At 41.5% G+C, this 24,715-nt stretch overlaps 1 protein-coding gene across 5 annotated transcripts in view; it reads left to right on the top strand.

Moving 5' to 3' along the window:
- Positions 1-24,715, top strand: part of LOC125465547 (neuronal calcium sensor 1) — a 129,954-nt gene that overhangs the window by 87,700 nt on the left and 17,539 nt on the right. Inside the window, exon 1 of one of the 5 annotated variants that reach the window (XM_048559186.2) lies at positions 8,580-8,692. The exons of the other annotated variants lie outside the window; for them this stretch is intronic. Coding sequence (XP_048415143.1) covers positions 8,625-8,692 — 68 coding nt within the window. The 5' untranslated portion in view covers positions 8,580-8,624. Of the gene's footprint in view, positions 1-8,579; positions 8,693-24,715 lie in introns of those variants that run through there. 5 annotated transcript variants of the gene reach the window in all.

A 24,715-nucleotide genomic window follows, 5' to 3' on the forward strand; every position in this document is an offset into this window, starting at 1 on the left:
TGCCACTCAAAACTGTGCACACCTCAATCCGATCCCCCTTGTTTTCTCTGCTCTAAGGAAAATATCCCCCACCCATCTAGTTCCCTTCAAAGCTGAATCACTTCAGACCAGGCAATATCCTGGTGAACTACTTCTGCACCCTCCCTAGTATAACGATATTCTTTCTGTAGTGCTATGCACAGCACTCCACCCGTAGCCTAATTAAAGTTATATGCAGCTCCATTATGATCTAGTTGCTCTTTTATTCAGTTAGAATCATAGAATTTGTTTGGGAATGTTTCTTTGAATCACCTTGTGATTGTTCCCTAACTAATAAAAGTAAGTATCCCATATGAATTTTGATCCACCTTATTTATTTGCCCTGCCTTCAAATATTTATAAACATACACACCAAAGTTCCGCTGTTCCTCTGTACTTCCTAGGGTCCTGCCATTTCACATTTATTCCCTTATCTTGTTAGTCCTTCCAAAATGCATCACCTCACAATTTTCAGCATTAAAGTCCATTTATCACCATTCAGCCCTCTGACCAGCCTGATTTTATCATCCTGTGGTCTAATGTTTTCTTGCTTGCTATTTACCACACCGTCAGTTTTATATCATCTGTGAATTTACCAATCATAGCTCCTACATTCAGGTCTAGATCATTTAATGTACACCATATACAGAAAGACACCCAGCACAAAATCGTGTGTTACGCCGCTGGACCTAGGCTTCCAATCACAGAAACACTTCTGAACATCATTCTCTGCTTCCTGCCACTAAGCCAAATTTGAAGTCATTTTGCCCAATTTCCCTGATTCCCATGGGCTCTTAGCTTTTTGATCAGTCTGTCATTCAGGACCTTGTCAAAAGCCTTACCAAAGTCCATGTAAACTACATCTAGCCATCACCTCAAAAAATTCAGCCAAATTTCACCATCTGCAATAGTCAGATTTGAACCCATGTCCAGATCAATAGCCTGCAGTTCTGGATTACTCATACCGTGATATTTCAACTACTCCACCTCCCATCTTTCTTATCCTAATGGAGAAATTTGAAATTCCACAAATATAGCCATATTCATTCAGGGCCAGTGAGGCTGCTTAGTGCCAATAATGAATACTTTCTTTGTTTTTAATTTTTTTTAAAGGGATGTTGGCACCACTGTTGAGGCCATCATTTGTTGCCCATCTCTAATTACTCTTTAACTGAGTGGCTTAATAAGCCATTTCAGAGGGCACTTGATAGTCAGCTACATTACTCTTGATCTGGCATTACATGTTGGCCACATCAGGCAAGGACAGAAGATTTCCTTCTCTAAAGACTTACACCGAATCAGATGAGATTATAATGACAATTAATTACAGTTTCATAGTTAATATCATTTAGACTTGCTTTCAAATCCAGATTTCATTTAATTTAAATTCTTTTACCTGCTGTGCTCAGATTTGAACCTGTGTCCCTCACACAAAATGTAACTTATTCAAAGGCTTTTACATAAAGACAAGCACTGTAATAGGGATAGTTCTTGTCAGTTCAATGATTTCTCAGTAATTCAAACACATTTAACAATTCTGAAGAGGAGTCACTCGATCTGAAACATTATCTCCGATTTCTCTCCACAGATGCTGCCAGACCTGTTGAGTTTCTCCAGCACTTACTGTTTGTGACATTAAACAGTGCATTCTTTTGAAGAAGCAGAAAATCCGTGAAAACTTATTGATTTCTGCATTTAACTGTGGCCTACTGAAATTGTTTTAATCACTATTACTTTTCTAAAACAGATTTTTTTCTAGTAATGACAACAAAACTATTACCTAAAAGTGCATATTTTACATATACGCATTAGAATATTTAAAGTTTTAATAGCAACAATAGAATTGCTTTCCTTCAGCATAATTTTAGGAAGTTCTAATTAAATGAAATGTGAGAGATCGGACATATTTTGCTTGTATCATATCTACAAAATGAGAGGAAATAACATCAAAATCATCCTGACTATCATATTTCTTTTCAATTGTTGAAAACAATATCCACATATTGGTTACCTACTGCAATGTTTTTACTTCACCTGAGGTCCAATTAATGTATAGCTTGGATCATGCTGACCAACGTGTCATGCCAAGGATGGCCATAAATATAACAAACAATTGATACCGGAGCTTCAGCTGCAGAAGCTGCTATTTGCTATGTAGCAGTCAGCCAGTATTTGAAATAGACATCACTGCAGTTTGAAGGTTGCGTGGGGTCTTATATCTGTGTTGCTGCGCTCATGATCAGCAAGTAAAAACAGAAAAGAATAAGAACAGATAGATGGCCCGTTGAGCCTGCACCACTTTTCATTAAGTTCACATTTGAATTTCTACATCAAATCTCACTGATCTCAAATCAAATTTCACTGATATGGGAACGTGACAGTACAGGCAATGAGGCTGTTTCCCACAGCTGGTAAGCCAAGAAATAGGGGTCATCATTTCAAGTAAGGGATCATTTAAGATTGCTGAGTGGAGAAATCACTCCATTCAAGGGCATTGTAAATGTTCGGAATTCTCCACAAAAGAGAGCTTTGGATGCTCATCAGGATGCCATTTGCAGACGGCACTAAAGTTGTTGGAGTTGTGGATAGTGATGAAGGATGCTGTAGGTTGCAGAGAGACATAGATAAGCTGCAGAGCTGGGCTGAGAGGTGGCAAATGGAGTTTAATGCAGAAAAGTGTGAGGTGATGCACTTTGGTAGGAGTAACCAGAAGGCAAAGCACAGGGCTAATGGTAAGATTCTTAGCAGTGTAGATGAGCAGAGAGATCTCGGTGTCCATGTACACAGATCCTTGAAAGTTGCCACCCAGGTTGACAGGACTGTTAAGAAGGCATACAGTGTCTTAGCTTTTATTAATAGAGGGATCGAGTTCCGGAATCAAGAGGTTATGGTGAAGCTGTACAAAACTCTGGTGCAGCCGCACTTGGAGTATTGTGTACAGTTCTGGTCACCGCATTATAAGAAGGATGTGGAAGCTTTGGAAAGGGTGCAGAGGAGATTTACTAGGATGTTGCCTGGTATGGAGGGAAGGTCTTACGAGGAAAGGCTGAGGGACTTGAGGCTGTTTTCGTTAGAGAGAAGAAGGTTGAGAGGTGACTTAATTGAAACATATAAAATAATCAGAGGGTTAGATAGGGTGGATAGGGAGACCCTTTTTCCTAGGATGGTGACGGCGAGCACGAGGGGGCATAGCTTTAAATTGAGGGGTGAAAGATAATAGGACAGATGTCAGAGGTAGTTTCTTTACTCAGAGAGTAGTCAGGGAATGGAACGCTTTGCCTGCAATGGTAGTAGATTCGCCAACTTTAGGTACATTTAAGTCGTCATTGGATAAGCATATGGACGTACATGGAATAGTGTAGGTTAGATGGGCTTGAGATTGGTATGACAGGTCGGCACAACATCGAGGGCCGAAGGGCCTTTACTGTGCTGTTATTTTCTATGTCTGGTTCCACATACTGAGTGGGAATTTCCCACTTAAGATGGCAGCGGAGTCAGGCTCCCTACCAGAGCTTGTCTGCTCTGACGAATTTTCTTCCTTTTTCTTCTTCTTTCTTTTTCTTTCACCTTTTCTTCTCCTTTCTTTTAGACCTTTAGTCTTTAGAGCTTGATCATGGAGGCAGTGATGGCAGCGGGGCTGGGTGACTTTGATTGGTCACGTGGCTGGTCACAGTTGGCTGTGTTGTGGCTTCATCGAAGCTCAGAGCAATACCAGAGGGGTCTCTGCAATGAAGCAACTAATGCAGCAATAGAGTGTGGCAGTGTCCAGGGCCTAGAGTGAGTCTGGTTGGTGGCACTGACAAAAAATGGAGGCAACTGGTTGCAAAAGATGATAGCAGCAGCAGTTGGGGCTGAAGCCTTGCAAGAGGCAGCAAAGCCTGGCATGCCTAGTAGAGATCAGTGACAGCAAAGCTGGCTGATGACCACAGGCAGGTCTTAGGCCAGTGCAGGAAAGCATGCCCAGCACAGGGGAGAGTGAGCCCAATTGGGAAAGCCCATCTTGGAGCTTCTGCAAGCTATGGCTTAAAAAAGGACAATCTTGCTTGACATTTTAACTTTTTTTCACTTTTGTACTAAGAAGGCTGAGGTGCTGAACTTTCTAAATTATATCTTTATTTTTCTACTTCTGTAACTAAGATTTTGTACCTAAGATTACAATGTCGCCAGACGACACAATATACTTTTCACTGTACACTTATACCCTATACTTAAATACATGTGACAATAAAACATAAATCTAAATCTAAAACTAACAAATTTACTGATTGACAGTGAGACACCAGACACCTCAAGTTGCTGAGCACTTCCAACAATGCTACCTGTGCAAGATCGTGTGAATTAGCTGGGAAGACAGATGCGCCAACATCCCGAGCATTGCGGCACTGACCATCTTTGATTGGCTGCGATGTGCTGGGCATGTCATCTGCATGACTGACACGAGACTCCTCAAGCAGGCGCTCTACTCCCACCTCCAAAACAGCAGGCAAGCCCTAGGCGGCAGTGGAAACACTTCAGAGATGTCATCAAGATCTCACTGGCGACATGCGGGATTCCCAGTGAAACCTGAGAATCATTGGCCCAAGACCATCCGAAGTGGAAAATCTGGGAAGGTGTTAAGCACCTCGAGACTTGTCATTGGGAAAAAGCGGAGGCCAGGCGAAACACATAAGGCGTGCGCTGCCACACCAATGCCTTTCCACAACCACCACCTGCCCCAAGCGTAGTAGAGTCAGCAGAAGCCACATTGAATTGTTCTCACAGATTCAACCTGAGAGTGGAAGAGAGTCATTCTCCTCTTTGAGGGACCACCGATGATGATAATGGGCAGTTGAACAGGTGGTGACTAAAAACCTCATGTGATTTGGCTGCGTAGTGTCATTGACCACATTGAATCTCAGTAACTGCCATAGTTGGGCCAATAACTGTTGAAAGCTGAATTGCTTCAGTTAAGCAATGGAAGGCCCATTAAAAATAACCCATTTTTAGGGATGGTATGGCATGGGTTCCTCACCTTGGTCTGCATGAAAGTAGCCCAAGCAGTAGACAACAAGATCCAAAATTTAATTCTTCCACGTCCCTCCTTGGGTCTGCTGCCTTTAGGAGACAATAGGACATAAGTGCTTGCAGCTCCAGGCTGAGATGCACTGCCTTTGTATGGGTCACAATGTTGGTAGTACGGAGTGTTACTCATCTATCTTTGTAGCACAAGCTGGAATTCTAATGTCCTAGGCCTTAAAGCCACCGGTTGAGTGCATGTCCAATATGTGTTCTTTCGAAGGTATTATTACTATTTGAATTTATTTCACAGTTGTCGCAAAATTCCTACAGATCCCCACATTTTATGCTTGAATGGTGAAATAGAAGTCTTGCATTATTAATAATGCTCCTTTCTTCCTTTGGACTACCTTTAGAAGGAAGTGCCTCCCTGTGTAATACATGGGAAATGTGAGAACAAGTGCATAAATATAGTTCCCCTTTGGGCATAATGAATGGTATTTTGGGCAGGGTGAATGAATGCATCGTAGTAAGTGTCTGAGCTGTTTGTTGTGAATGTGATCCCTTGCTCATGATCTGGAATTTCATCTAGGGTGATTTATGATTTTGTGTTATGTCATTTCTATTTCCTGCATGTCCATGTAATCAATCCTGTGCTTCTGACATAGGGCCACTGTCCCCTGTTTTTAGGCCTATGCTGCCAGATTTGCTGATTATTTCCAATGCTTCAATAAAAACCAGAAGTAATCCCTTTTACCACATCTCAAAAACAACTAGACTTCTTCTGAGCCTGTCATTCCCCTTCAAGAAATCTAGCGCAGCTGCCTGACATCTGTTTTGGCACAACATTAAACATGAATGACCAAAGTAAATTACAGTATGAAGAAAACATAAACACCTATCTCTGCAAAAAAAGTTTAAAAAAAGCAATAAATTAAAACATATTAAAATGACCATTAAATAGTGTCAAAGAGTACGGCTAGCAAATACAATGTATTTTCTTTTTACTCGAGAAGCACGGCTAGAGAGGTAATGGAATAGGCTCCAAATCCAGATCACCAGCAAAGAGGAGGTGTCCATGTCCATGTAAAAGAGTTGTGTTTAACCTGCATTTGCTTCCACTACAGCACGCTCCGAGCTGGCTTTGTCTAGAATTCATTCAGAAGGTGTGTGTGTGTGTGTGTGTGTGTGTGAGAGTGAGTGAGTGAGTGAGTGGGAGACTCCCAGCCTCTGACATTATTGTCTCCCTCCCAAACACCACCAAGAGGGAGCAGGATGGAACTATTAGTCATGGGCACCGTCAATTAGACAGAAGGGAAGGGAGGAGATAGTGACATTGGATTAGAATGTTTAGCTAATGCCAGGGCTACCACAGCATCAACAACAGGAAATCAAGGAGGGCCTTCTAGCCTATAGATGATGCAGTCTATGAGCCACTAGTTAATATTAGAAGAGAGGACCATGGAATCTGGCTCCTCCTCCTGGGCTAATTGTTGTTCAGAAGAAATGCAATTATTGGCCAACTAGCCCCTCAGTTAGGATTGTCTGCATGCCAGATTGGCTACTTTGGACGCTGACCATGCCAGTTGACAGGCGACTTAGTCAATGGCCTGGTTCCACAATAAGGACAGGACCCATAGTACCATCTGCACCACCTCTCCCAGGCCCAGAATTGCAGCCTTTTATTGTTTGACTATTAAGATTCTGTGACAGTTCTACAATTGTTCCAGTGACAGTAAAAGCCTAGAGCCATTACCAAAAAGTTACATACCATGACTGCGCAGGTCATGCATGATCCTGACTTGGGACAAAATATCATTTCTTTGTCATCCCTGGAACTTCTTGAACTACAAAAATCTGCGATACCTGTGGATTTCAAGAAGGAGTCCCTCTACCATCTTCTCAAGAGTGATGGCAGATCGTCAGTAAGTGTTTTGCTTATGTTGTGTGGATGATAAAAGCTTTGTTTACAGTTAAAACTAATGACCTGTTGCACTCGTTTGTTTGTACGACCGTGGTCTCGCCCAAGGAAAAAAATTATTTGAATTTAATAGTTTTTAGGGAATAATTCAATACTTTCAATACCAGAAATCTGGCAGCCTCCAGACACTACGTTGTCAGCAAGAGAATCAATTTTTGTCAAATGTGCAAGACAATTCACCTTATCAGAATGGGAAAGTCCATGGCCAGTTTTGTTTAAAGACACTCAGTATCTGATTGCGGAACCTGTCAAAGGAAATGGGATGCCCACTGAGAACCGGCACCTACATTTAGTACCAACTGCATATATAATATCCTGCCCGAAGCTCTCAGCTCACGAAACCCCTTCTGCCATTATGTACCTCAGGCTTGAGTTATTCCATGATGCTGGGCCATCTGGTGGGTGTGTTTCCAGCCAATACCTCTCTTTGACACTGCTGAACAAAACATCTCCTGACGTCTGGCATACAACTCTCAGTAGGTGTGAACTTCAACCCAGCTCCTGATCCAAGGGAAGGAGGCCAGTGGGTTGTCAACTCCCTGACTGGCACATGCTTTGACAGGCTCTCTCCAAAGGTGGCAACATGGTTTCACTGCAGCCAGCTGGTGAGATCCCATCACCTTCACAAGATTCCACACTGTGTGTCAGTAATGCAAACTGCACAGTATTGAAATCAGAATTGTTCTGTGAAAACCTCTGGTCTAGATCTTCTAGGAAAAAAATATCTTTTACAGCATTTGTATTTGTGTTTTACTCTCATTGGGTAGCAAATCTACTCAAATATTTAAAAAAACAGCATACAGAATAAGAGCAGTAGAAAATTTAGCTCTTCAATTCTGCTCTGCTGTATATTTGTGACTCATCTGTTTGTGTTTTGCATTTGCTATTCCTACCTGTCCCTGATAATCTTTGATTCCCTTGCCTAACAAGAGTCTCGCTACCTCTGTCTTAAAAATAATTAATGATCCCATTCCTATCACACTTGAAGGCAGAGAGCTAAAAGCTCTCCAAAAACCCACAACCCTCTGAGAGAATATTTTATCCTCATTCTGATTGAAAGGGTAACAACGTGTTCTAAAACAATTCCCCCTCATTCTGGACTGACCTGTTGAGAAAACAGCTTTCTTATCAAGATCATTCAGGATCTTATACACTTCAAACAAATCATCCCTCATACTTCTAAACGTCAGTGGACGTATGAATATTTTATGGAAAAATAGTGCATTAAGGTTTTTATATAGTAGTGTATTGGTGACCAAAGTGACTTTTACCAGGCAGACATTGTAACTTGCTCCAATGCTTGGGATGTGAGGTAAAAACAGAGCATTGAGCCTTCATGCCTATTATTGATCAAATTTCAAGCAGAAATAACTGCAAATGCTGGAAATCGGAAACAAAAACAGAAATTACTGAAAAGTCTCGGCAGGTCTGGCAGCATCTGTTCTTCGTTGATCTTCAAAACTGTTCTGAAGAAAGGTCACTCGACCTGAAACGTTAACTCTGATTTCTCTCCACAGATGCTGCCAGACCTGTTGAGGGTGATTAAACTTCAAGTGCCCCTGAAGCTGGGAAATATCTGTACACTGGTAGAGGTAAAATTGTTTTGTGCGACCAAGAACCTGGATGATGAATGGACCAACAATATCCTGTCACACATCCTATATACTTAGTTCCACAGTGCTTCTGCTTATATTACTGGTCAGTTTGACAGCCACTCTGGTTTTAAATTAAAAATTACAATATTTTTCAGCTCATCGTAAATTCCCAAGTAACAAAAAAGGGGTCACACTTTATATGTATGTTGCTAGTAATTGTATGCAGTGATGCATTTTGCATGAAGTGTTCTTGTGTTCTTGGTTAGGCTGCTCAAGGGAGTGGGCATATTCAGTCTGTTGGGTCTGTCTGGAGAAGTTGAGAAAGGGGTAATGTGGCTAATGTGGAAAAGAGGTGTGATAAACTATTCATGAAGGCTGTGGAAAAGGAAGATGACATTGTGAAGGAGGATTGCTGTATTTGTAAAGGTAAGATATGGTAAAGTATGGGAATGAAGTAATGTGGGAAGGAGAATGTCCCATGTTCAGGAGCATGCTGGCTTTGAGAAGAGGGGGAACAGTGTATCACCACATTTGGAATGGTCACCTCATGTCAAAGCCTGTCGCTAGGTCAAAATCCTGGAATTTCCTCCCTGATGACATTGAGAGTCAACCCACAGTAGGTGGACTGCGGCGGTTCAAGAAGGCCACTCACCACCACCTTCTCGAGCAGCTAGAGATGGGCAATGCTGGCCAGCCAGCGACGTCCACATCCCACAAAGTAATAGATTTTTAAAAATCCCACATATACCTTGTTCATCTTGCTTCCACATGCTGCAACAGGCTTTCAACATAAACATTGGTCAGTCCTATATGGACGTGATGGTAGGCACCATGGCACCACCCTGTCTCTTTATGTGGAAGGGGAATCTGGAACGTGTGCCCTGTTTCCTGTCCATTGCTGTGCCTTTGGGCCTGAGGACTAATGATGGGACCAATGGAGTGCAGGTGTATGCATCTTTCCAGCAGACCCTGAGGGTGCTGGACCTGGTTCTATCTGGAGGCAGAAGATCACATGCTAGGGGAATCTGGATCCCCAGAGAGTAACTGCACTGTTGCAGCCTCTGACTTGTGAGTGTCGTTGCTTTCCACATTGCTCTTGCTCCACACTGTGCATGTGGATGAGTCCTTGATTGCCGACACCACTGGGGACTTCCCTATTTGGTGCTGAGTAGGTGCCTAGTTTCAGAGGGTGCTCCAAGTGCCAACAGCCTGAAATTTTCTTTGACAAGCCACAGAGGTGTCGCAGTGACTAAATTGTACTCCCAAGCTTTTTGAGCATGACGTGCCTGACAAGGTATTAACTTCTGAGTTGGTGGGATTGCAAAATGCAGCCTTGCCAATGTTTTCTCTATGGTCTCTTCCCCAGAGATTGAGGAGGTGGCTCGTCATTGTGCAGCCCATTTCGTTGTTGGAGCCATGTTATCCCATAGGTAGCTGCATGACAGAAGGGAGAGAATATGTTGTGGCCAGTATTTGGAAATGGTGTGCAATGAATGGCACTGACAGTGGGGGTTAGTGTAAGAGCTACAACAGAAAGAAGAATGATACGTATTTGGTTGGTGGGATGTGGATGTTTTGGCATGTCCTTAGGAGCAGTCCTAGTCTTTTCCTGCGAGAATAGGATTCTCCTCACTCTACCCTGTTGTGGGCTATCTTTTCCTAGAATGAGAGAACATAAGCGATTGAGTGAGATGAAAACAGATGGCACCAGCTAGAGCTAGTACGTGTAATGAAAAGGTGAGTTGGGGCATGTAGGGTTAGTGGCCTGGAAGGCTGGGGGAAATGAATAAATGAGGAAAGATATTGCAGGCCATTGTGAAAGTGATCAAAGTCTTGGTCTTGGTGGAACGTGGGTGCAGTGGCAGAGAAACAGTGAGTGAGCTCTTAAATGCCAGTGCTCATTTAATGCACAGCAGCATTTTAAATATGGTACAGACACCAGGGATGCTGGTCTTTCAGCGAATATCCAGTGAACAGTGAGTTCTTGCGGGAATAATGTGTAGTAAGATGGGGCTAAAAGCAGTTGAAGATGGACCACAAGGACAGGGTACGTGATTAATGAGCAGAGTCTTGTAAGCTATGATGAGAAATCTTGCTAAGCTTTGTGACGAGAAACTCTCCAAAAGATTTGACACAGCCCAAAAGAATAGATTTAGCCATGACTATTTGAATTTGTGCAGGGCATAATTGGGCTACTGTGAATGATGGTGTAGTTTGGGGTCAATTAGCTCAGTTGGCTGGGCAGCAGCTTTGCAATGTAGTGTGATAACTGCAGTGCAGGTTTAATTCTTGCACCAGCTGGGGTTACCATTAAGGCCCTACCTTCTCAATCTGGCCTCTTGCTTAAGGCGTGGCGACCCTCGGGTTAAACTCAACATCAGTCCAATGAGAGCGCAGCCCTATTGCTGTCTGGGACTATGGCAACTTAACTTTTACTTAGTGCCACACACAATATAGCAATAGCACTGAGTATAGAACAAGCAACACAATCAACGGGCTGTTGAATTACATAGCCAAAACAGGTCAGAAGAAATAATGATCAGAATGCACAATGCTCTGATCAGATTGCAGCATGAGTACCCTGTCTGATTCTGATTACTGAGGCACCAAGGAGATATTGAAATGCTGCAGGCAGCAGGGAGAAGAGCAGCAACGCTGATCCCAAATGTCAAGTCTCAGCGTTATGGCGAAAGTTATGAGATCTGTATTTTTCAGCCTGTAAAGATAGAAGCAGACAAAGGCTATTCATCTGCTTGAACCTGTTCCACCATTCAGTTGGATCATGCTCATCTGAACCTCAGTTCTGTTTATATTTTTAACATTTATCAAGCAAATATGTACTGATTAGAAACTTGAAATAAGCACAAACAAGACCCAAGGCTTTTTGCTGGAAGAGAATTTCAGTTTACTATCAACTGTGATATGACTTTTGTTCCTATATAGTCTGGTTCTAATTTTAATATGCCCTTCATTTGCACTCTACCACCAAAGCAAATAGTTTCTCTGCATCTGCTTCATTGACAACTTAATTAGGACATCAGCCAACCTTGAAAACTCTGATAAACATACACTAAGTTTTTGTAATCAGTTCTCCTGGTTTAATTCCTTGAATTCTATCTTACACATTTTTCTTGAGCCACAGTGTCCAGTGCTGAACACAGTACTCCAAATGGAACCTGACTAGCTCTGTACAACTGATGTATTGCTTCCTCACTTTTTAAGTTCCAAATCTTTTGACAGAAGGCCAATGTTGTGTAACCTTTTTTATTAGTTTAGAATTCTGACAATTGATGTTTGAGGTAAATGGGAGATTAGAAAAGGTTAATGTGGAGTATTATTTAAAACGTGAAAGGAAGACAAGAAAGACCACAGGCTCAAGCGAGTAAGCACAATATAAAGCATTTGTATTAGCACTTTTTAAACAAAATGAATGATCATTGCATGATAGAGCAATGGATGCAAGAATATCAGAATCATTTGAAAAGCTAATTAGGTACTGTTTATCTTAAAGGCTTTCCTTGTGTTTGAATTTTATTTTATATGCAGTGTTCTTACTCAGTGTACTGCTGAAATCAGCTACTGTTTTTATATGTACAGAGGAGCATGTTCAGTCAGCAATGCTAGCCTGCTGCCAAATGGCAAAGCTAAGTACAGTTCAGAGTTGACAAGTATTCTACAGTTAGGGCTCTGTGCTCTGCTGTGCTCATTATCACAGATGTCAGTGCACTAATTGTGCAAATCACAAAAAGTACATTACCTATCACAGCCATAGGACATAGGTTCTGTCAAGGATGTAGTGAACATTCATTCTCATTTATTAATTAAAAGGATCCATTGTTCAGCAGGGTGTGTATTGATATTCTGAAGTGGCTCAGCTCATCCAATGTAAGAATGAAATATTTCTACTTCCATCCAGTCATAGTCATACAAGGTCATTGGTAACAATGTTCTGAGTATTGAATATTTATGCAGAAAGTATATTATTGCATAAACAATTGCTTGAATACAGATCAGATTTGCTGAAGAAAAATGTAATGAAATTAACATGTAGTAATTGAACAATTGCTGATTAGTTTATACATCTACTGATGGGCTCCCAGGAGAATGATTTTTTTTGGTGCACATTATTTGAAGATCTATTAACAATACTGCTTAAGTCTGCAGGTTATTTTCAGAGATGTGTACAGAAACTTTTAAGCTCAGCATAACTGGTTTCTGTCACAAACTTTTAATAAGCTACGACATATTTCCCCTTTGTGGCTTAAAATGCATGTGTAGTTATAAGTCCCAGTTGCCTTATTAGTAATTTTTAGGTAGTGATGCTCCGAAAGCCCTGAAACAAGATGATCTGTGCCATTTCAGTTTCCAAAGCATGGATAACCTTGTTAATGCTTATGAAGAATATTTTATGGATCCACAAATGTTCGCAATGCTGTACTTTATGGAATAGTATTGTGCAGTTATTTTTGATTAAACAAATCTCTCGATCCCCAAAACAATGAGTTTTTAATGTTTTGGGGAAAAAAAGCCAATAGGAGTGGGTCCTACACAAGTGTGAACCCATTTTCATAGTGCTAAATTGTAACAGTTAGCATCCTCGTCGTGCCTTGATCAACTAGATTTATTAATTTCCAAAGTAGCGCATGCTCCTGGCTGTATTTACGCCAGCCTAGTACTTAGCAGATGAAAATTGGAAGCACTGAGTACTGATATTCTCATCCAGGTTGGTGAGTGTATCCATCAAAGCCATGTTCCTCTGCTACCAAACTATTAGAGGTATCAGACTGTGTGCTGAGACAAAAGATTGCAGTTGTTCCATAGAGATTTCACAAAATCTAGGCAGACATTTCAGTGTAGTACTGAGAGAATATTGCAGTGTCAGTGGTCCTTTCTTAATGGGATTTTTAAATGTAGCTCCAGCTATTTGGTTGGACTTCATGTTCTACAGCAATATTATGAAGAGCAGGAACACTTGCCCCAGTCTCCTGATTAATTTATAGCTTAACCAACACTACTGAAGCAGAGATAACAAGGTGTAGAGCTGGAAGAACACAGCAGACCAAGCAACATCCAAGGAGCAGGAGCTTTCCTGCTCCTCTCATGCTGCTTGGCCTGCTGTGTTCATCCAGCTCTACACTTTGTTGTCTCAGATTCTCCAGCATTGGCAGTTCCTGCTACGACTGAAACAGATTGTTTTGTCATTATTTCATTGTTATTTGCAAAGGCGTAAGGCCGTAATGGCACAGTATAAATTTTATCAGATTTGTTCTAAACTCAGCTGAATACCAAAATTGTGCCAACATTTCAGTTAGTCAATAGACAACAGGTGCTGGAGTAGGCCATTCAGCCCTTCGATCATGGCTGATCATCCACAATCAGTATCCTGTTCCTGCCTTATCCCCATAACCCTTGATTCCACTATCTTTAAAGAGCTCTATCCATCTCTTTCTTGAAAGTATCCAGAGACTTGGCCTCCACTGCCTTCTGGGACCGAGCATTCCATATATTCACCACTCTCTGGGTGAAGAAGTTTTCCCTCAACTCTGTTCTAAAGTAAAGTGAACAGGAAATAGACTGCCCCAGCACTTGAACTCAGATCCCAGCAGTCAGAAACCCGCGTGCTCACCATTACGCCACGGCAACCACAGCAGGTTTAAAAAACAGGATTAAAAAATGTCAGCCAAAGTACTCTCTCCTGATAGCTATCCAAAGAGTTTGAGGTATGCATGGTTATGGGAAGGTTGAGATTTTATTATTGAATGGCTTTCCAGGATTATTTTAGTGTGTTTGGATGTATGTGAAGGATGTGCAAACTAGGCATGCAGTTGTGGAATTGGACTCTAGTGAAAATTAATTCTTTTAGGAGGAGATTTATTTTTAACTTACTTTTAAAATGAGACCTGCATCTGTGAAAAGAGCAATAAGTGTTGACGCATGAAGCTCTAGCCACACACTCTTGTTAAAAGTGGGAGCTGGGATTACAACTGGATTAAGCTTCAATGTCTATTTCTATAGATTCAATGCCAGAGGCAGTACCAAACTAGTAATGTAATTGTAGTTGTGCCAAATTGCTCAAATTTGAGACAAAGACTTAAAATTACAATGTTTTTGGAGGAAATTTGAACCAAGATGTGTTCACATTACTAATTTAACAAGAAATATGCTTCTCTTGTATCTCAGTTTTTTATATGATAAAATATCAGAACTTCTTATGCCTGGGTTTAGTACATAATTAGTCAGAAGGTTTTCACTAAAATCTTTTCTTTTCAGTCTTATTAGCAGTTTACCATTACCATTAATTGAGAATGGAAACAGTCAATTCTTCTTGACAATGGAGCCAGTTCTGGATGTGAGTCTGGATGGGAGCCAGTAAACTTCAGCTCTTGGTTTAAATGGCCAATTCATCCACAAACTATCACAGTCCAATCTCAGTTTGCCTGTTTCAAATACTATTGAAAGGAATATCTGCTACGATGTGGATTGTTATGCTTTCTCTCTAATTTCTGATTAATCTTTTGTGTTTTGTTCTCTTTTGCACTCTCTTTCACTTTCTTGTCTCTCTGTCTTGGATGTTAGTTAGAAGTTTGGGGAGTGGGGTTGTAGTAGTTATTCCAAAAGACTGGACATAGTGGGAGGCATCTGCAAACTGGATAAGCTAACGTTTAGGTGATGGCTGAATGGAAGAATCTCTTGAAGCCACAAGTTGACATCAAAGAAAAGTGAAGAAGAATGGCACTTTTCTTGCTAGGTGCCTGCTGCTGGGAGAATATGGTATTGCTTGACATTAATCAGAAATTTAACAAGCAGTTACAACACACAATCAGGAAGACAAATGTTGTAATAGCTTTTGGTGTTAAGAGTTTGCTGCTTGAGAATGAGGTAGCTTTGCTGAATTTATGAAGAACTTTGCTGAGATTGCATTTTAAAGGAAAGGAACAAAAGATGTAGTGCATTTTGCGACTTTAGAATGGCAGAATGCATTTTGCAGCCAATTTAAATACATTTGAGGTGTAGTCACCATTGTAGTATAGGAAACACATTAATCCACTTCGTGCTTTGCAAGTTCCCACAGCCAACAATGTGATGCTGACTAGATTTGAAGGTCTATCCGGAAGTGGTCGTCTCCTTACATAATGGAAGGATAATATGCTTCCCTTTGATACAGAACATTGAAAGTTAACTGAACTGATTCCAGGGATGAAATGGTGAGGAGAGATTGTGTAGACTGGGCATTTGTCCTGTACAATTCAAAGAAACAAGAGGCCATTGTATTGAAAGGTATCAAACTCTTCAAGGACTTGATATGTTAAATGCTGAGTCTTTGTTTTACCATACTGTATAGTTGAACTGTCAGAACAAAGGATTGGGAATTTAGGGTTAAGATGAGGAGAAATTTCTTCACTCCGGGTTATGAATATTTATAATTGTCAGTGATTAAGTATATTCAAAACTAATGTTGACAGATCTTTGAGCACAAGGGGGCAAAAATGAATACAGTTAGTTCTGCTATTATGCAATAATTGTGTGCCTGCGCACCATTGCGTTATAGAAAGTTATGCTTTAGAAATAATAGGGCCCATGGAAAAGGTGGGGTTGGGGCAGACCACCAAAAAAAATCACTCAAAATTGCTCAAAAATCACTCAGAAGCCGACACACAGGATAGCACAGTTTGAATAAATGTTTAATTCATATCTAGTAATGAAATAAAAGTAAATTTTAACACGTTACCTTTGTAAAAAAAATGCCAAGATGACTTGATGGGGGGAGGAGGTTTTAAGGTTGCTAGGTTGTTAATGCAGGGGCTGAGGGTGGTTGTCTTCACCATCACCATCACCACCATCATCAAGTACAATTATGGTTGCAGGGTTAGGGTGAAAAATAGTTAATCCAGGAGTGGATAATTGTGGTTCCTTGTCTTCTAACTGTTTCCTGGGGGTTGGCTTAAAAAAAATCCAGTGTTTGCTGCTTTGCTGTTTTCCTTTCTTTCATAAAGAAGTTGTTCATAGGGTGCCAAGTAAGATCTTATTCCACAAACTGTTACTTTGCTATGTACTGCTTTGTAAATGTTGTCCTGTCAGAGCTTCTCAATTTTCCTCAGGATAGAAGACAAAACAGAAGTGGAACCTCCAGTTCCACACTGTATTGACTCTGACTCCAGCATCTGAGTTCCCAGAAATGGAAAGCTCTCATGGTGCTGCATCCTGGACTTAATCCTCTTCATCTCTAGCTTCCACTCCCCCCTCCCCCTCAGTGACAAGTTGTTGTAGATCAGCTGTAGAGAGGTCTTCACAGTGGGACTCAAGCAGCTCTTCAACATCTCACTCTCCACTTCTTCAATGCAACTTGCTTTGCAAGATCAACACCATGTTTTTTTGATTCTTGACAGCCTCTGATGGATCAAAGCCTTTAAAATCTTGAAAAAAATCTGGGAGAAATTTCCACCAAACTGCATGTAAGTGGTCCTAGCTGATATCACTGCAGGCCTCCATAATAATGTTAATTGCATTCTTGATGTTAAAGCTCTTCCAAAATTGAAGAACACTGTCCTTATCCCCCTCAGTGGCTGCAGTCAGCCTCTTCAATGTGCACCTTAAATAATAAGCTTTATAAGCTGCAGTTGCACCCTGGTCAGTGAGTTGAAAGAGAGAGGTTGTGATTTGAATTGAAATAGCACTTTGATGTTTCAGAAAGCTCACCAATGGTGGGAGGATGGTTTGGTGCATTATTCAGGATGAGGATAATCTTGAAATCTAAATTTTTTTTCCTGCAATATTTTCTAAAAATATCTTCCAAAACATCAACACTAAGGTAGGAACATGTTTGCCCCACCATCCAACCTCCTTTGGTTGACCTAACGTGAACGCCTTGAGTAGACTTAAGGTAACTTTTCAAGGCCCATGGGATGGCAGAGTGGAACACCACTATAGGATTAAGCTTTTAAGTCTCTACTGGCATTGGCACCCAGCAGCGCAGTCACGATCCTTTGTTACCTTAAAGCATTTGTTTCATTCATAGAAATGTATGTTCTTGTTGGCATTCGCTTCCAGCATAAGTCTGTCTTGTCCAAAATTGAAAATTTAACCTAAGTTGTAGCCGCCTTCGTCAATTAATTCTTTTTACTATGGGGGGGAAGTGCTGCTGTATGCTCCTCATCTACAGTAGCAGCTTTGCCACATAACTTTAGGTTATGAAAACCATAGTGGTTCTTAAAATCAAAGGGTCTAGGCCTGAAACATCAGCTTTTGTGCTCCTAAGATCCGCTTGGCCTGCTGTGTTCATCCAGCTCCACACTTTATCAAACCATCATGTGATACTGGTGCGAAGACTCCTTCGGTGCTAACATTGCACATGCTCCGGACTAAGCCTGCGAAATAATAGTGGCGTTGACACGTTCTCCTCTGTGCGTTGATGGAATTGCATTATAGCCAACACAAGTTTGTTAGAAATAGCATTCCCTTATTCATCAGTGATGTTATAGCCAATTCCCATTGTTGGAGCACGAGTTATATCAGAACCGACTATATGCATTTTGTTTAGGAGAGCGGAGTTGTTTTATATCAACTACAACTTTACTGAAATTTGGAGAAGGTTTCTATCGAGTTACTGTATGGCCAGCAGTTTGAATTTATTTTCTTAAAAGAAGTCAAGTCTAGAGTAGCAGGTGACAAACTTGAATAAACTTTAAACAAAACTCATGTTTAAACAGTTGAAATAAAACTTAAATGCTGGGAGCACAGCATGACAAAGAATAATTAGAAAATTTATTTCTAAGACTCTCAAAAAGAATTGAACTGGTAGTTGTAGCTAAAAGAGGCAGCAACGCCATATGCTGTTGAAATGCTGAAAGTTGAGTAAATTGTGTTTATGGTGTTTATAGGACAAAGAAAATCAAGTGGGGATTATAGTGTTGTTTGTGGATGTAAGTTTGCTCGCTGAGCTGGAAGGTTAGTTTTCAGACGTTTCATCACCATTCTAGGTAACATCATCAGTGAGCCTCCAGTGAAGCGCTGGTGTTATGTCCCGCTTTCTATTTGTGTGTTTAGGTTTCCTTGGATTGGTGATGTCATTTCCTGTTCTTTTTCTCAAAGGGTGGTAGATGGGCTCCACATCAGTGTGTTTGTTGATGGAGTTCCGGTTGGAATGCCATGCTTCTAGGAATTCTCGTGCATGACTCTGTTTGGCTTGTCCTAGGATGGATGTGTTGTCCCAATCAAAGTGGTGTCCTTCCTCATCTGTATGTAAGGATACGAGTGATAGTGGGTCATGTCTTTTCGTGGCCAGTTGATGTTCATGTATCCTGGTGGCTAGCTTTCTGCCTGTTTGTCCAATGTAGTGTTTGTCACAGTTCTTGCAAGGTATTTTGTAAATGACGTTCGTTTTGCTTGTATAGGGTCTTTTAAGTTCATTAGCTGCTGTTTTAGTGTGTTGGTGGGTTTGTGGGCTACCCTGATGCCAAGAGGTCTGAGTAGTCTGGCAGTCATTTCTGATCCATCAAGTGTTGCTTGATTTGAATCACACCAGTTTAACATCTCTGACAATTAATATTTATTGCAATATGTTATTGGCTATCACTCAGGTCATGAGATGGCCGATTAGGGTCAATTTGGAATCTCTCAATCTTTACCGTGTCTCAGTTTCATTGTCACGTCTGGACGTGTATCTTTATTTCGAGTCATGATTTGTGCTTCTTGTTGCTTTCATTTTTCTTCTTTGACTTGCTATTATTGAGTCTTAAGATGGTGGAAACGTTCCCACATACCTATCCTCATCTGCTTCTGACCAGGGCAATGGTCTTTCAGGATGTCAATGTGTATTTTTTATATTGGCATTTGACATGTCCCATGAAGTGTTTGTTTTGTCCTTATGGGGTGCGTCTTCCTTGTCTGAACTGTAAAGAGACAACTTTCTTGGGAGCCTGGGATCTGACATCCAAACTATATGACCAGCTTAATGAAACTGAAGATGAATGATCACAACCTCAATTTTTGCAGTGCCTGCTTGTGAGACGACAGTGATATTGGTAGCTGGTGGTTTTTTATGAGTGCAGTGTAAGATTGTTGTAAGGTGAAAGTCAGGTTCCAAGAAGTGTAACTGCATTATAGCGGAAATGTGGGTAAACATTGGAGGGTGATACAGTTGAAACAGATATATGCCAAAGCCAGCCCTTCGCACATGATAATCCCAGTTCCTTTCTCACATGCTGTGCCATTTAAAAACAGCTTTATGTGCTATTATATTAACAATATTGGTAGTTGTCATGCAGTAGAAGTTCATTAAATAATAAACAACTTTGTGATAGATGGATATTGCTCAAAGAAATAATAGTTGGAAAATTGGCTGCATTATTACCTAGATCATTGTCATTCTCAGTGTACATTCTGACATTGGAAAAAAGTAAATGTGAAAAAATTAAGGAGAGAAAATAAGTAAGTAAAATGGATCAATGGAGGGTATTGGGCCAGGATGGGGATTGTTGGTGAGCGTGATACTCAGGGCTGGGGATTCAGGCCAGCCATTATATTATCTTATTTTCTATATTTTATTTCTGTCTGAACATTTTAATGGAAGCCTGCATCTATGTTCCTATCTCTCAGTTCTGTCTTTGGTGTATATGTTTTGTGTTAACAGTTTTTTTTTTCTATATTTCCATGACTGCAATGTCTGTGTGTACAGACAGTGCAGAGCTATTCCCCAGTCACTGGTCTGTGTTTTTTCACTGAGCGAAGGTCTTTGCTTTTTGGTTCAGCTGCTGACACATCACAGTGGTGTTAATGAGCTCAAAAGGAAAGCTCCATTTATCATTCTGAAAAAAGCAAATTCATTACAAAGCCATTTTTAGTTGATAGGTAATTTGAATATATTTTTGAAATACAAAGTGCATTTAAATGCCTTTGATTTTTCTGAATGCAATAATATTACTTTAGATATTTTTAGGTTGTCCCTTGTCACAATTTTCAAACTACAATCTACATTTATCTTGTATTGCTTACTTTAATTATTGTAATATTGTCTGGTTAATGCTCACTAGGTCATTTGGTTTGTGGTACAGACTAAGCAAGTGAAATAGTCAAAAGAAGAATGAGTGAATAAGTATTGCTTTGCATTGTAAAGTACGTCCCTGTCTAGTACAATTATTTGATCTTAAAGAACTGCAGTTCAAATCAGAAATTGTGGTCAAGTGCCTTGTTAAGTTTACCAAGCCAAACCCATCATGCACTGTTGGGCTTGTTATTCAATCCATGATGAGTTAGCCAACTTTAGTAGCACAGCTATTGGGCAGTTAGAATTTCTCTTAACACCTTTGACTCTGGATAGAAACATTCTGCCAGGTTGCTGCATCTGATACTAGTACTCGTATCAGACTGCCTTGTTCGCTCCACACTGCCCGCCAACCCCACCACACCCAGCACCTTCCCCTGCAACCGCAGGAAGTGCTACACTTGCCCCCACACGACCTCCCTCACCCTTATCCCAGGCCCCAAGATGTCTTTCCATATTAAGCAGAGGTTCACCTGCACATCTGCCAATGTGGCATACTGTATCCATTGTACCTGGTGTGGCTTCCTCTACATTGGGGAAACCAAGCGGAGGCTTGGGGACAGCTTTGCAGAACACCTCCGCTCGGTTCGCAATAAACAACTACACCTCCCAGTCACGAACCATTTCAACTCCCCCTCCCATTCTTTAGATGACATGTCCATCATGGGCCTCCTGCAGTGCCACAACAATGCCACCCAAAGGTTGCAGGAACAGCAACTCATATTCTGCTTGGGAGCCCTGCAGCCCAATGGTATCAATATGGACTTCACCAGCTTCAAAATCTCCCCTTCCCCCACCGCATCCCAAAACCAGCCCAGTTCGTCCCCTCCCCCCACTGCATCCCAAAACCAGCCCAGCCTGTCTCTGCCTTCCTAACCTGTTCTTCCTCTCACCCATCCCTTCCTCCCACCCACCTCCATTTCCTACCTACTAACCTCATCCCACCTCCTTGACCTGTCCGTCTTCCCCAGACTGACCTATCTCCTCCCTACCTCCCCACCTATACTCTCCTCTCCACCTACCTTCTTTTCTCTCCATCTTCGGTCCGCCTCCCCCTCTCTCCCTATTTATTCCAGAACCCTCACCCCATCCCCCCCTCTGATGAAGGGTCTAGGCCCGAAACGTCAGCTTTTGTGCTCCTGAGATGCTGCTTGGCTTGCTGTGTTCATCCAGCTTCACACTTTATTATCTCGTATCAGTACTGTCCTATTTCTTACATCTTTTGAGACCAGCATGGCCAAAGCAGACCCACCAACCATCTGGAGAGAGAGGAAACAGTTTCACAGTCCCACAGAGACACAGAGAGAGCAGCTTCATAAATCTATAAGAGACTCAGGAAGTATTGTAAGCTTAAGGGACCAAATAAGATTGGAGATAGTATTGTTTAGTATTAAAAGCTATTGTAACTTGTTTCCTAATAAAGTTGGGACTGTTTTGCATTGGTACCAATTTGTGCTCGTAGTGATTTGATTGCTTGGATATTGTGGCACACGTGAGTGAATTCGTTTAAAAAATTCCAGTTGGAGTTGTCAAACTTGTTTAAGCTGGAGCTTGACAATAGGCTGGGGTATGGAAATCCCTACAGTGCAGAAGGAGGCCATTCAGCCCATCAAGTCTTCACCACTTCCCAAAAAGCATCCCACCCAGACTCTGTGGCCTGCATTTCCCATGGCCATTCCACCAAACCCACACATCTTTGGACTGTGGGGGAAACCAGAGCACCCGGATGAAACACATGCAGACATGGGGAGAATGTGCAAACTCCACACAGGGAATCACCCAAGAATGGAATTATTAACACGTGTCCCTGGCACTGTGAGGTAGCAGTACTAATCACGGTGTCACCGTGCTGCCCCCAGTCGTTGCCATTGTTAACAAAACTGTAGAGGCTTGACCCCTGCAGTCAGAATCTCTGGGTTCAAGCCCCACCTCACGACTTGATGGTCACAGAAGGTTGGCTTATAACGAGGTCAAACCTATTGATCTGTAAATCCTTGCTGTAAAACTTGAGTGGGTGCAGAAAATATTTACAAGAATGTTGCCAGGACTGGAGAGTTTCAGCTATGGGGAGAGTTTGAATCGGCTGGAGCGTTGGTCACCCATCAGCCTCCGTAGGTTTGTAAAATCATAAGGGGCATGGGTACCTAAGATCTTTTTGCCAGTGCAGGGGAGTCCAAAACTAGAGGGCATCAGTTTAAGGTGAGAGGGGAAAGATTTAAAAAGAACCTGAGAGGCAACTTTTTAATGCAGAGGATGGTATGTGTATGGAACAAGCTGCCAGATGAAGTGGTGGAGGTGGATACAATTGCAACATTTAAAATGTATCTGGATGGGTACATGAATAGGAAGGGTTTAGGGAGATGTGGGCCAGATGCTGGCAAATGGGACTAGGTCAGATCAGGATGTCTGGTCAGTGTGGCAGAGTTAGAGCGAAGGGTCTGTTGCTGTGCTGTACATCTCTGACTCTATTGGAACATTCTCATGTGATGCTAAGTGAGAAGAGTCAGGGTTCCGCTATTATGTCTGTAGGTTTAGATATCAAGTTGAATAGTGCCTAAAGCCAATGTTTTGAGTAGACGAAGCAAGACCATTTGGGAAAATTGATTAAGATTGATATTTAAAGTACGATGCTAGTTTTAGAATAGACAAATGTAGTTATGAGTATTTTCTTGAAGCATGATGGGCAATGTTGCCAACATTGTAGGAATGATAATATATGTTTCCCTCTGCAGGTTGTCATAATTATCCAGTTGCCATAGGAAGCAGCAGCCTTAAGGTTGAGATTGTTACAAGAATTGAGTTGAGAATTACAAACTTTGCTGAAACTTTTGTACTTCGGGGAAAGCTATCTTGGACAACAAGAAGAAAGTTGTTCCCAGCATATGCTTAAATAAATCTTTGCTTACTGAACCTAGGACTTGAAGTGCCCGATTTAAACCAGATCAGTAGAAAATGGGGAAAATGTTTGAATGAGGGTATTATTTTGAAAATAAAGACTTATCCTTCTATAGTTAAGAATTTACAAATTTTATCCAAATGATGATACTGCAGCTGAGTGGAAGGGAAAGAGAGACTCGTTTCCAAAAAAGTGGACGCAAATGTGAAGGCATTGGAAGAACTCAAAGCCATGGGGACAGGACCCTTGACTTGAGGTTGGTTGACTTGCTGAGCTGGTTTGTTGTTCTGCAGACGTTTTGTTACCGTGCTTGGTAACATCCTCAGTGCAGCCTCTGATGAAGCGTCCGTGTGTTTTCCCGCCTGGCTTTTAAACTCTGGGGTTCATCGCGATGGATTGCCTCTCTTCCGGGTTTCCTCCGTAGTGGAATGTACATGGGGTCGAGTTCAATGTGCTTATTAATAGCCTGCTTCATAACAACAAGAGTACATGAACACCAGCTGGCTACAAAAAGGCACGACCAATACTCAGTCATCTCAATCCACATGGGCAAGAAGAGCCACGACTTTGACTGGGACAACACCAAGATCCTGGGACAGGCTAGACAGAGACAAGCACGAGAATTCTGGGAAGCATGGCACTCCATGAAGCATACTATTAATAAACACATTGAACTCGACCCCATATACATTCCACTGCGGAGGAAACCCAGAACTGAGGCAATCCATTGCAACACACTGACGCTTCAGCAGAGGCTGCACTGAGGATGTTACCAAGCATTGTAAAGAAACGTCTGCGGAACAACAAACCAGCTCGGTGAGCCAACCAACCTCAACACCCACAACCTGAGCTACAGATCTACTCGAGAACCTTAGGACTCTTGACTATTTTCAAACCATTTCCTTAATTTCTGCTCTTACCTTTCCCCCTAGCATGAACACTCATTTTCCATCCCATCTGTCTCCACAAATAAAGAATCATACTGTGCTTTTTGTCCAGCTCTAGCATGATGACTCTACCAAACACATCTTCCCTGCCCTGTCAACATTTCAAAGGGACTGTTCTTCTGTGACATCCTGCTCCTTCCTCAATCACCCTAGCATCTTATCTTCCCTATGACACTATCCCATGAAATCATAGAAGATGAAGCGTCTGTTTTGTTACATGCACACTTCTTTCCATCTCAGTAG

The sequence above is a fragment of the Stegostoma tigrinum genome, chromosome 29 (assembly GCF_030684315.1).
Source record: "Stegostoma tigrinum isolate sSteTig4 chromosome 29, sSteTig4.hap1, whole genome shotgun sequence".
Lineage (NCBI taxonomy): Eukaryota > Metazoa > Chordata > Chondrichthyes > Orectolobiformes > Stegostomatidae > Stegostoma > Stegostoma tigrinum.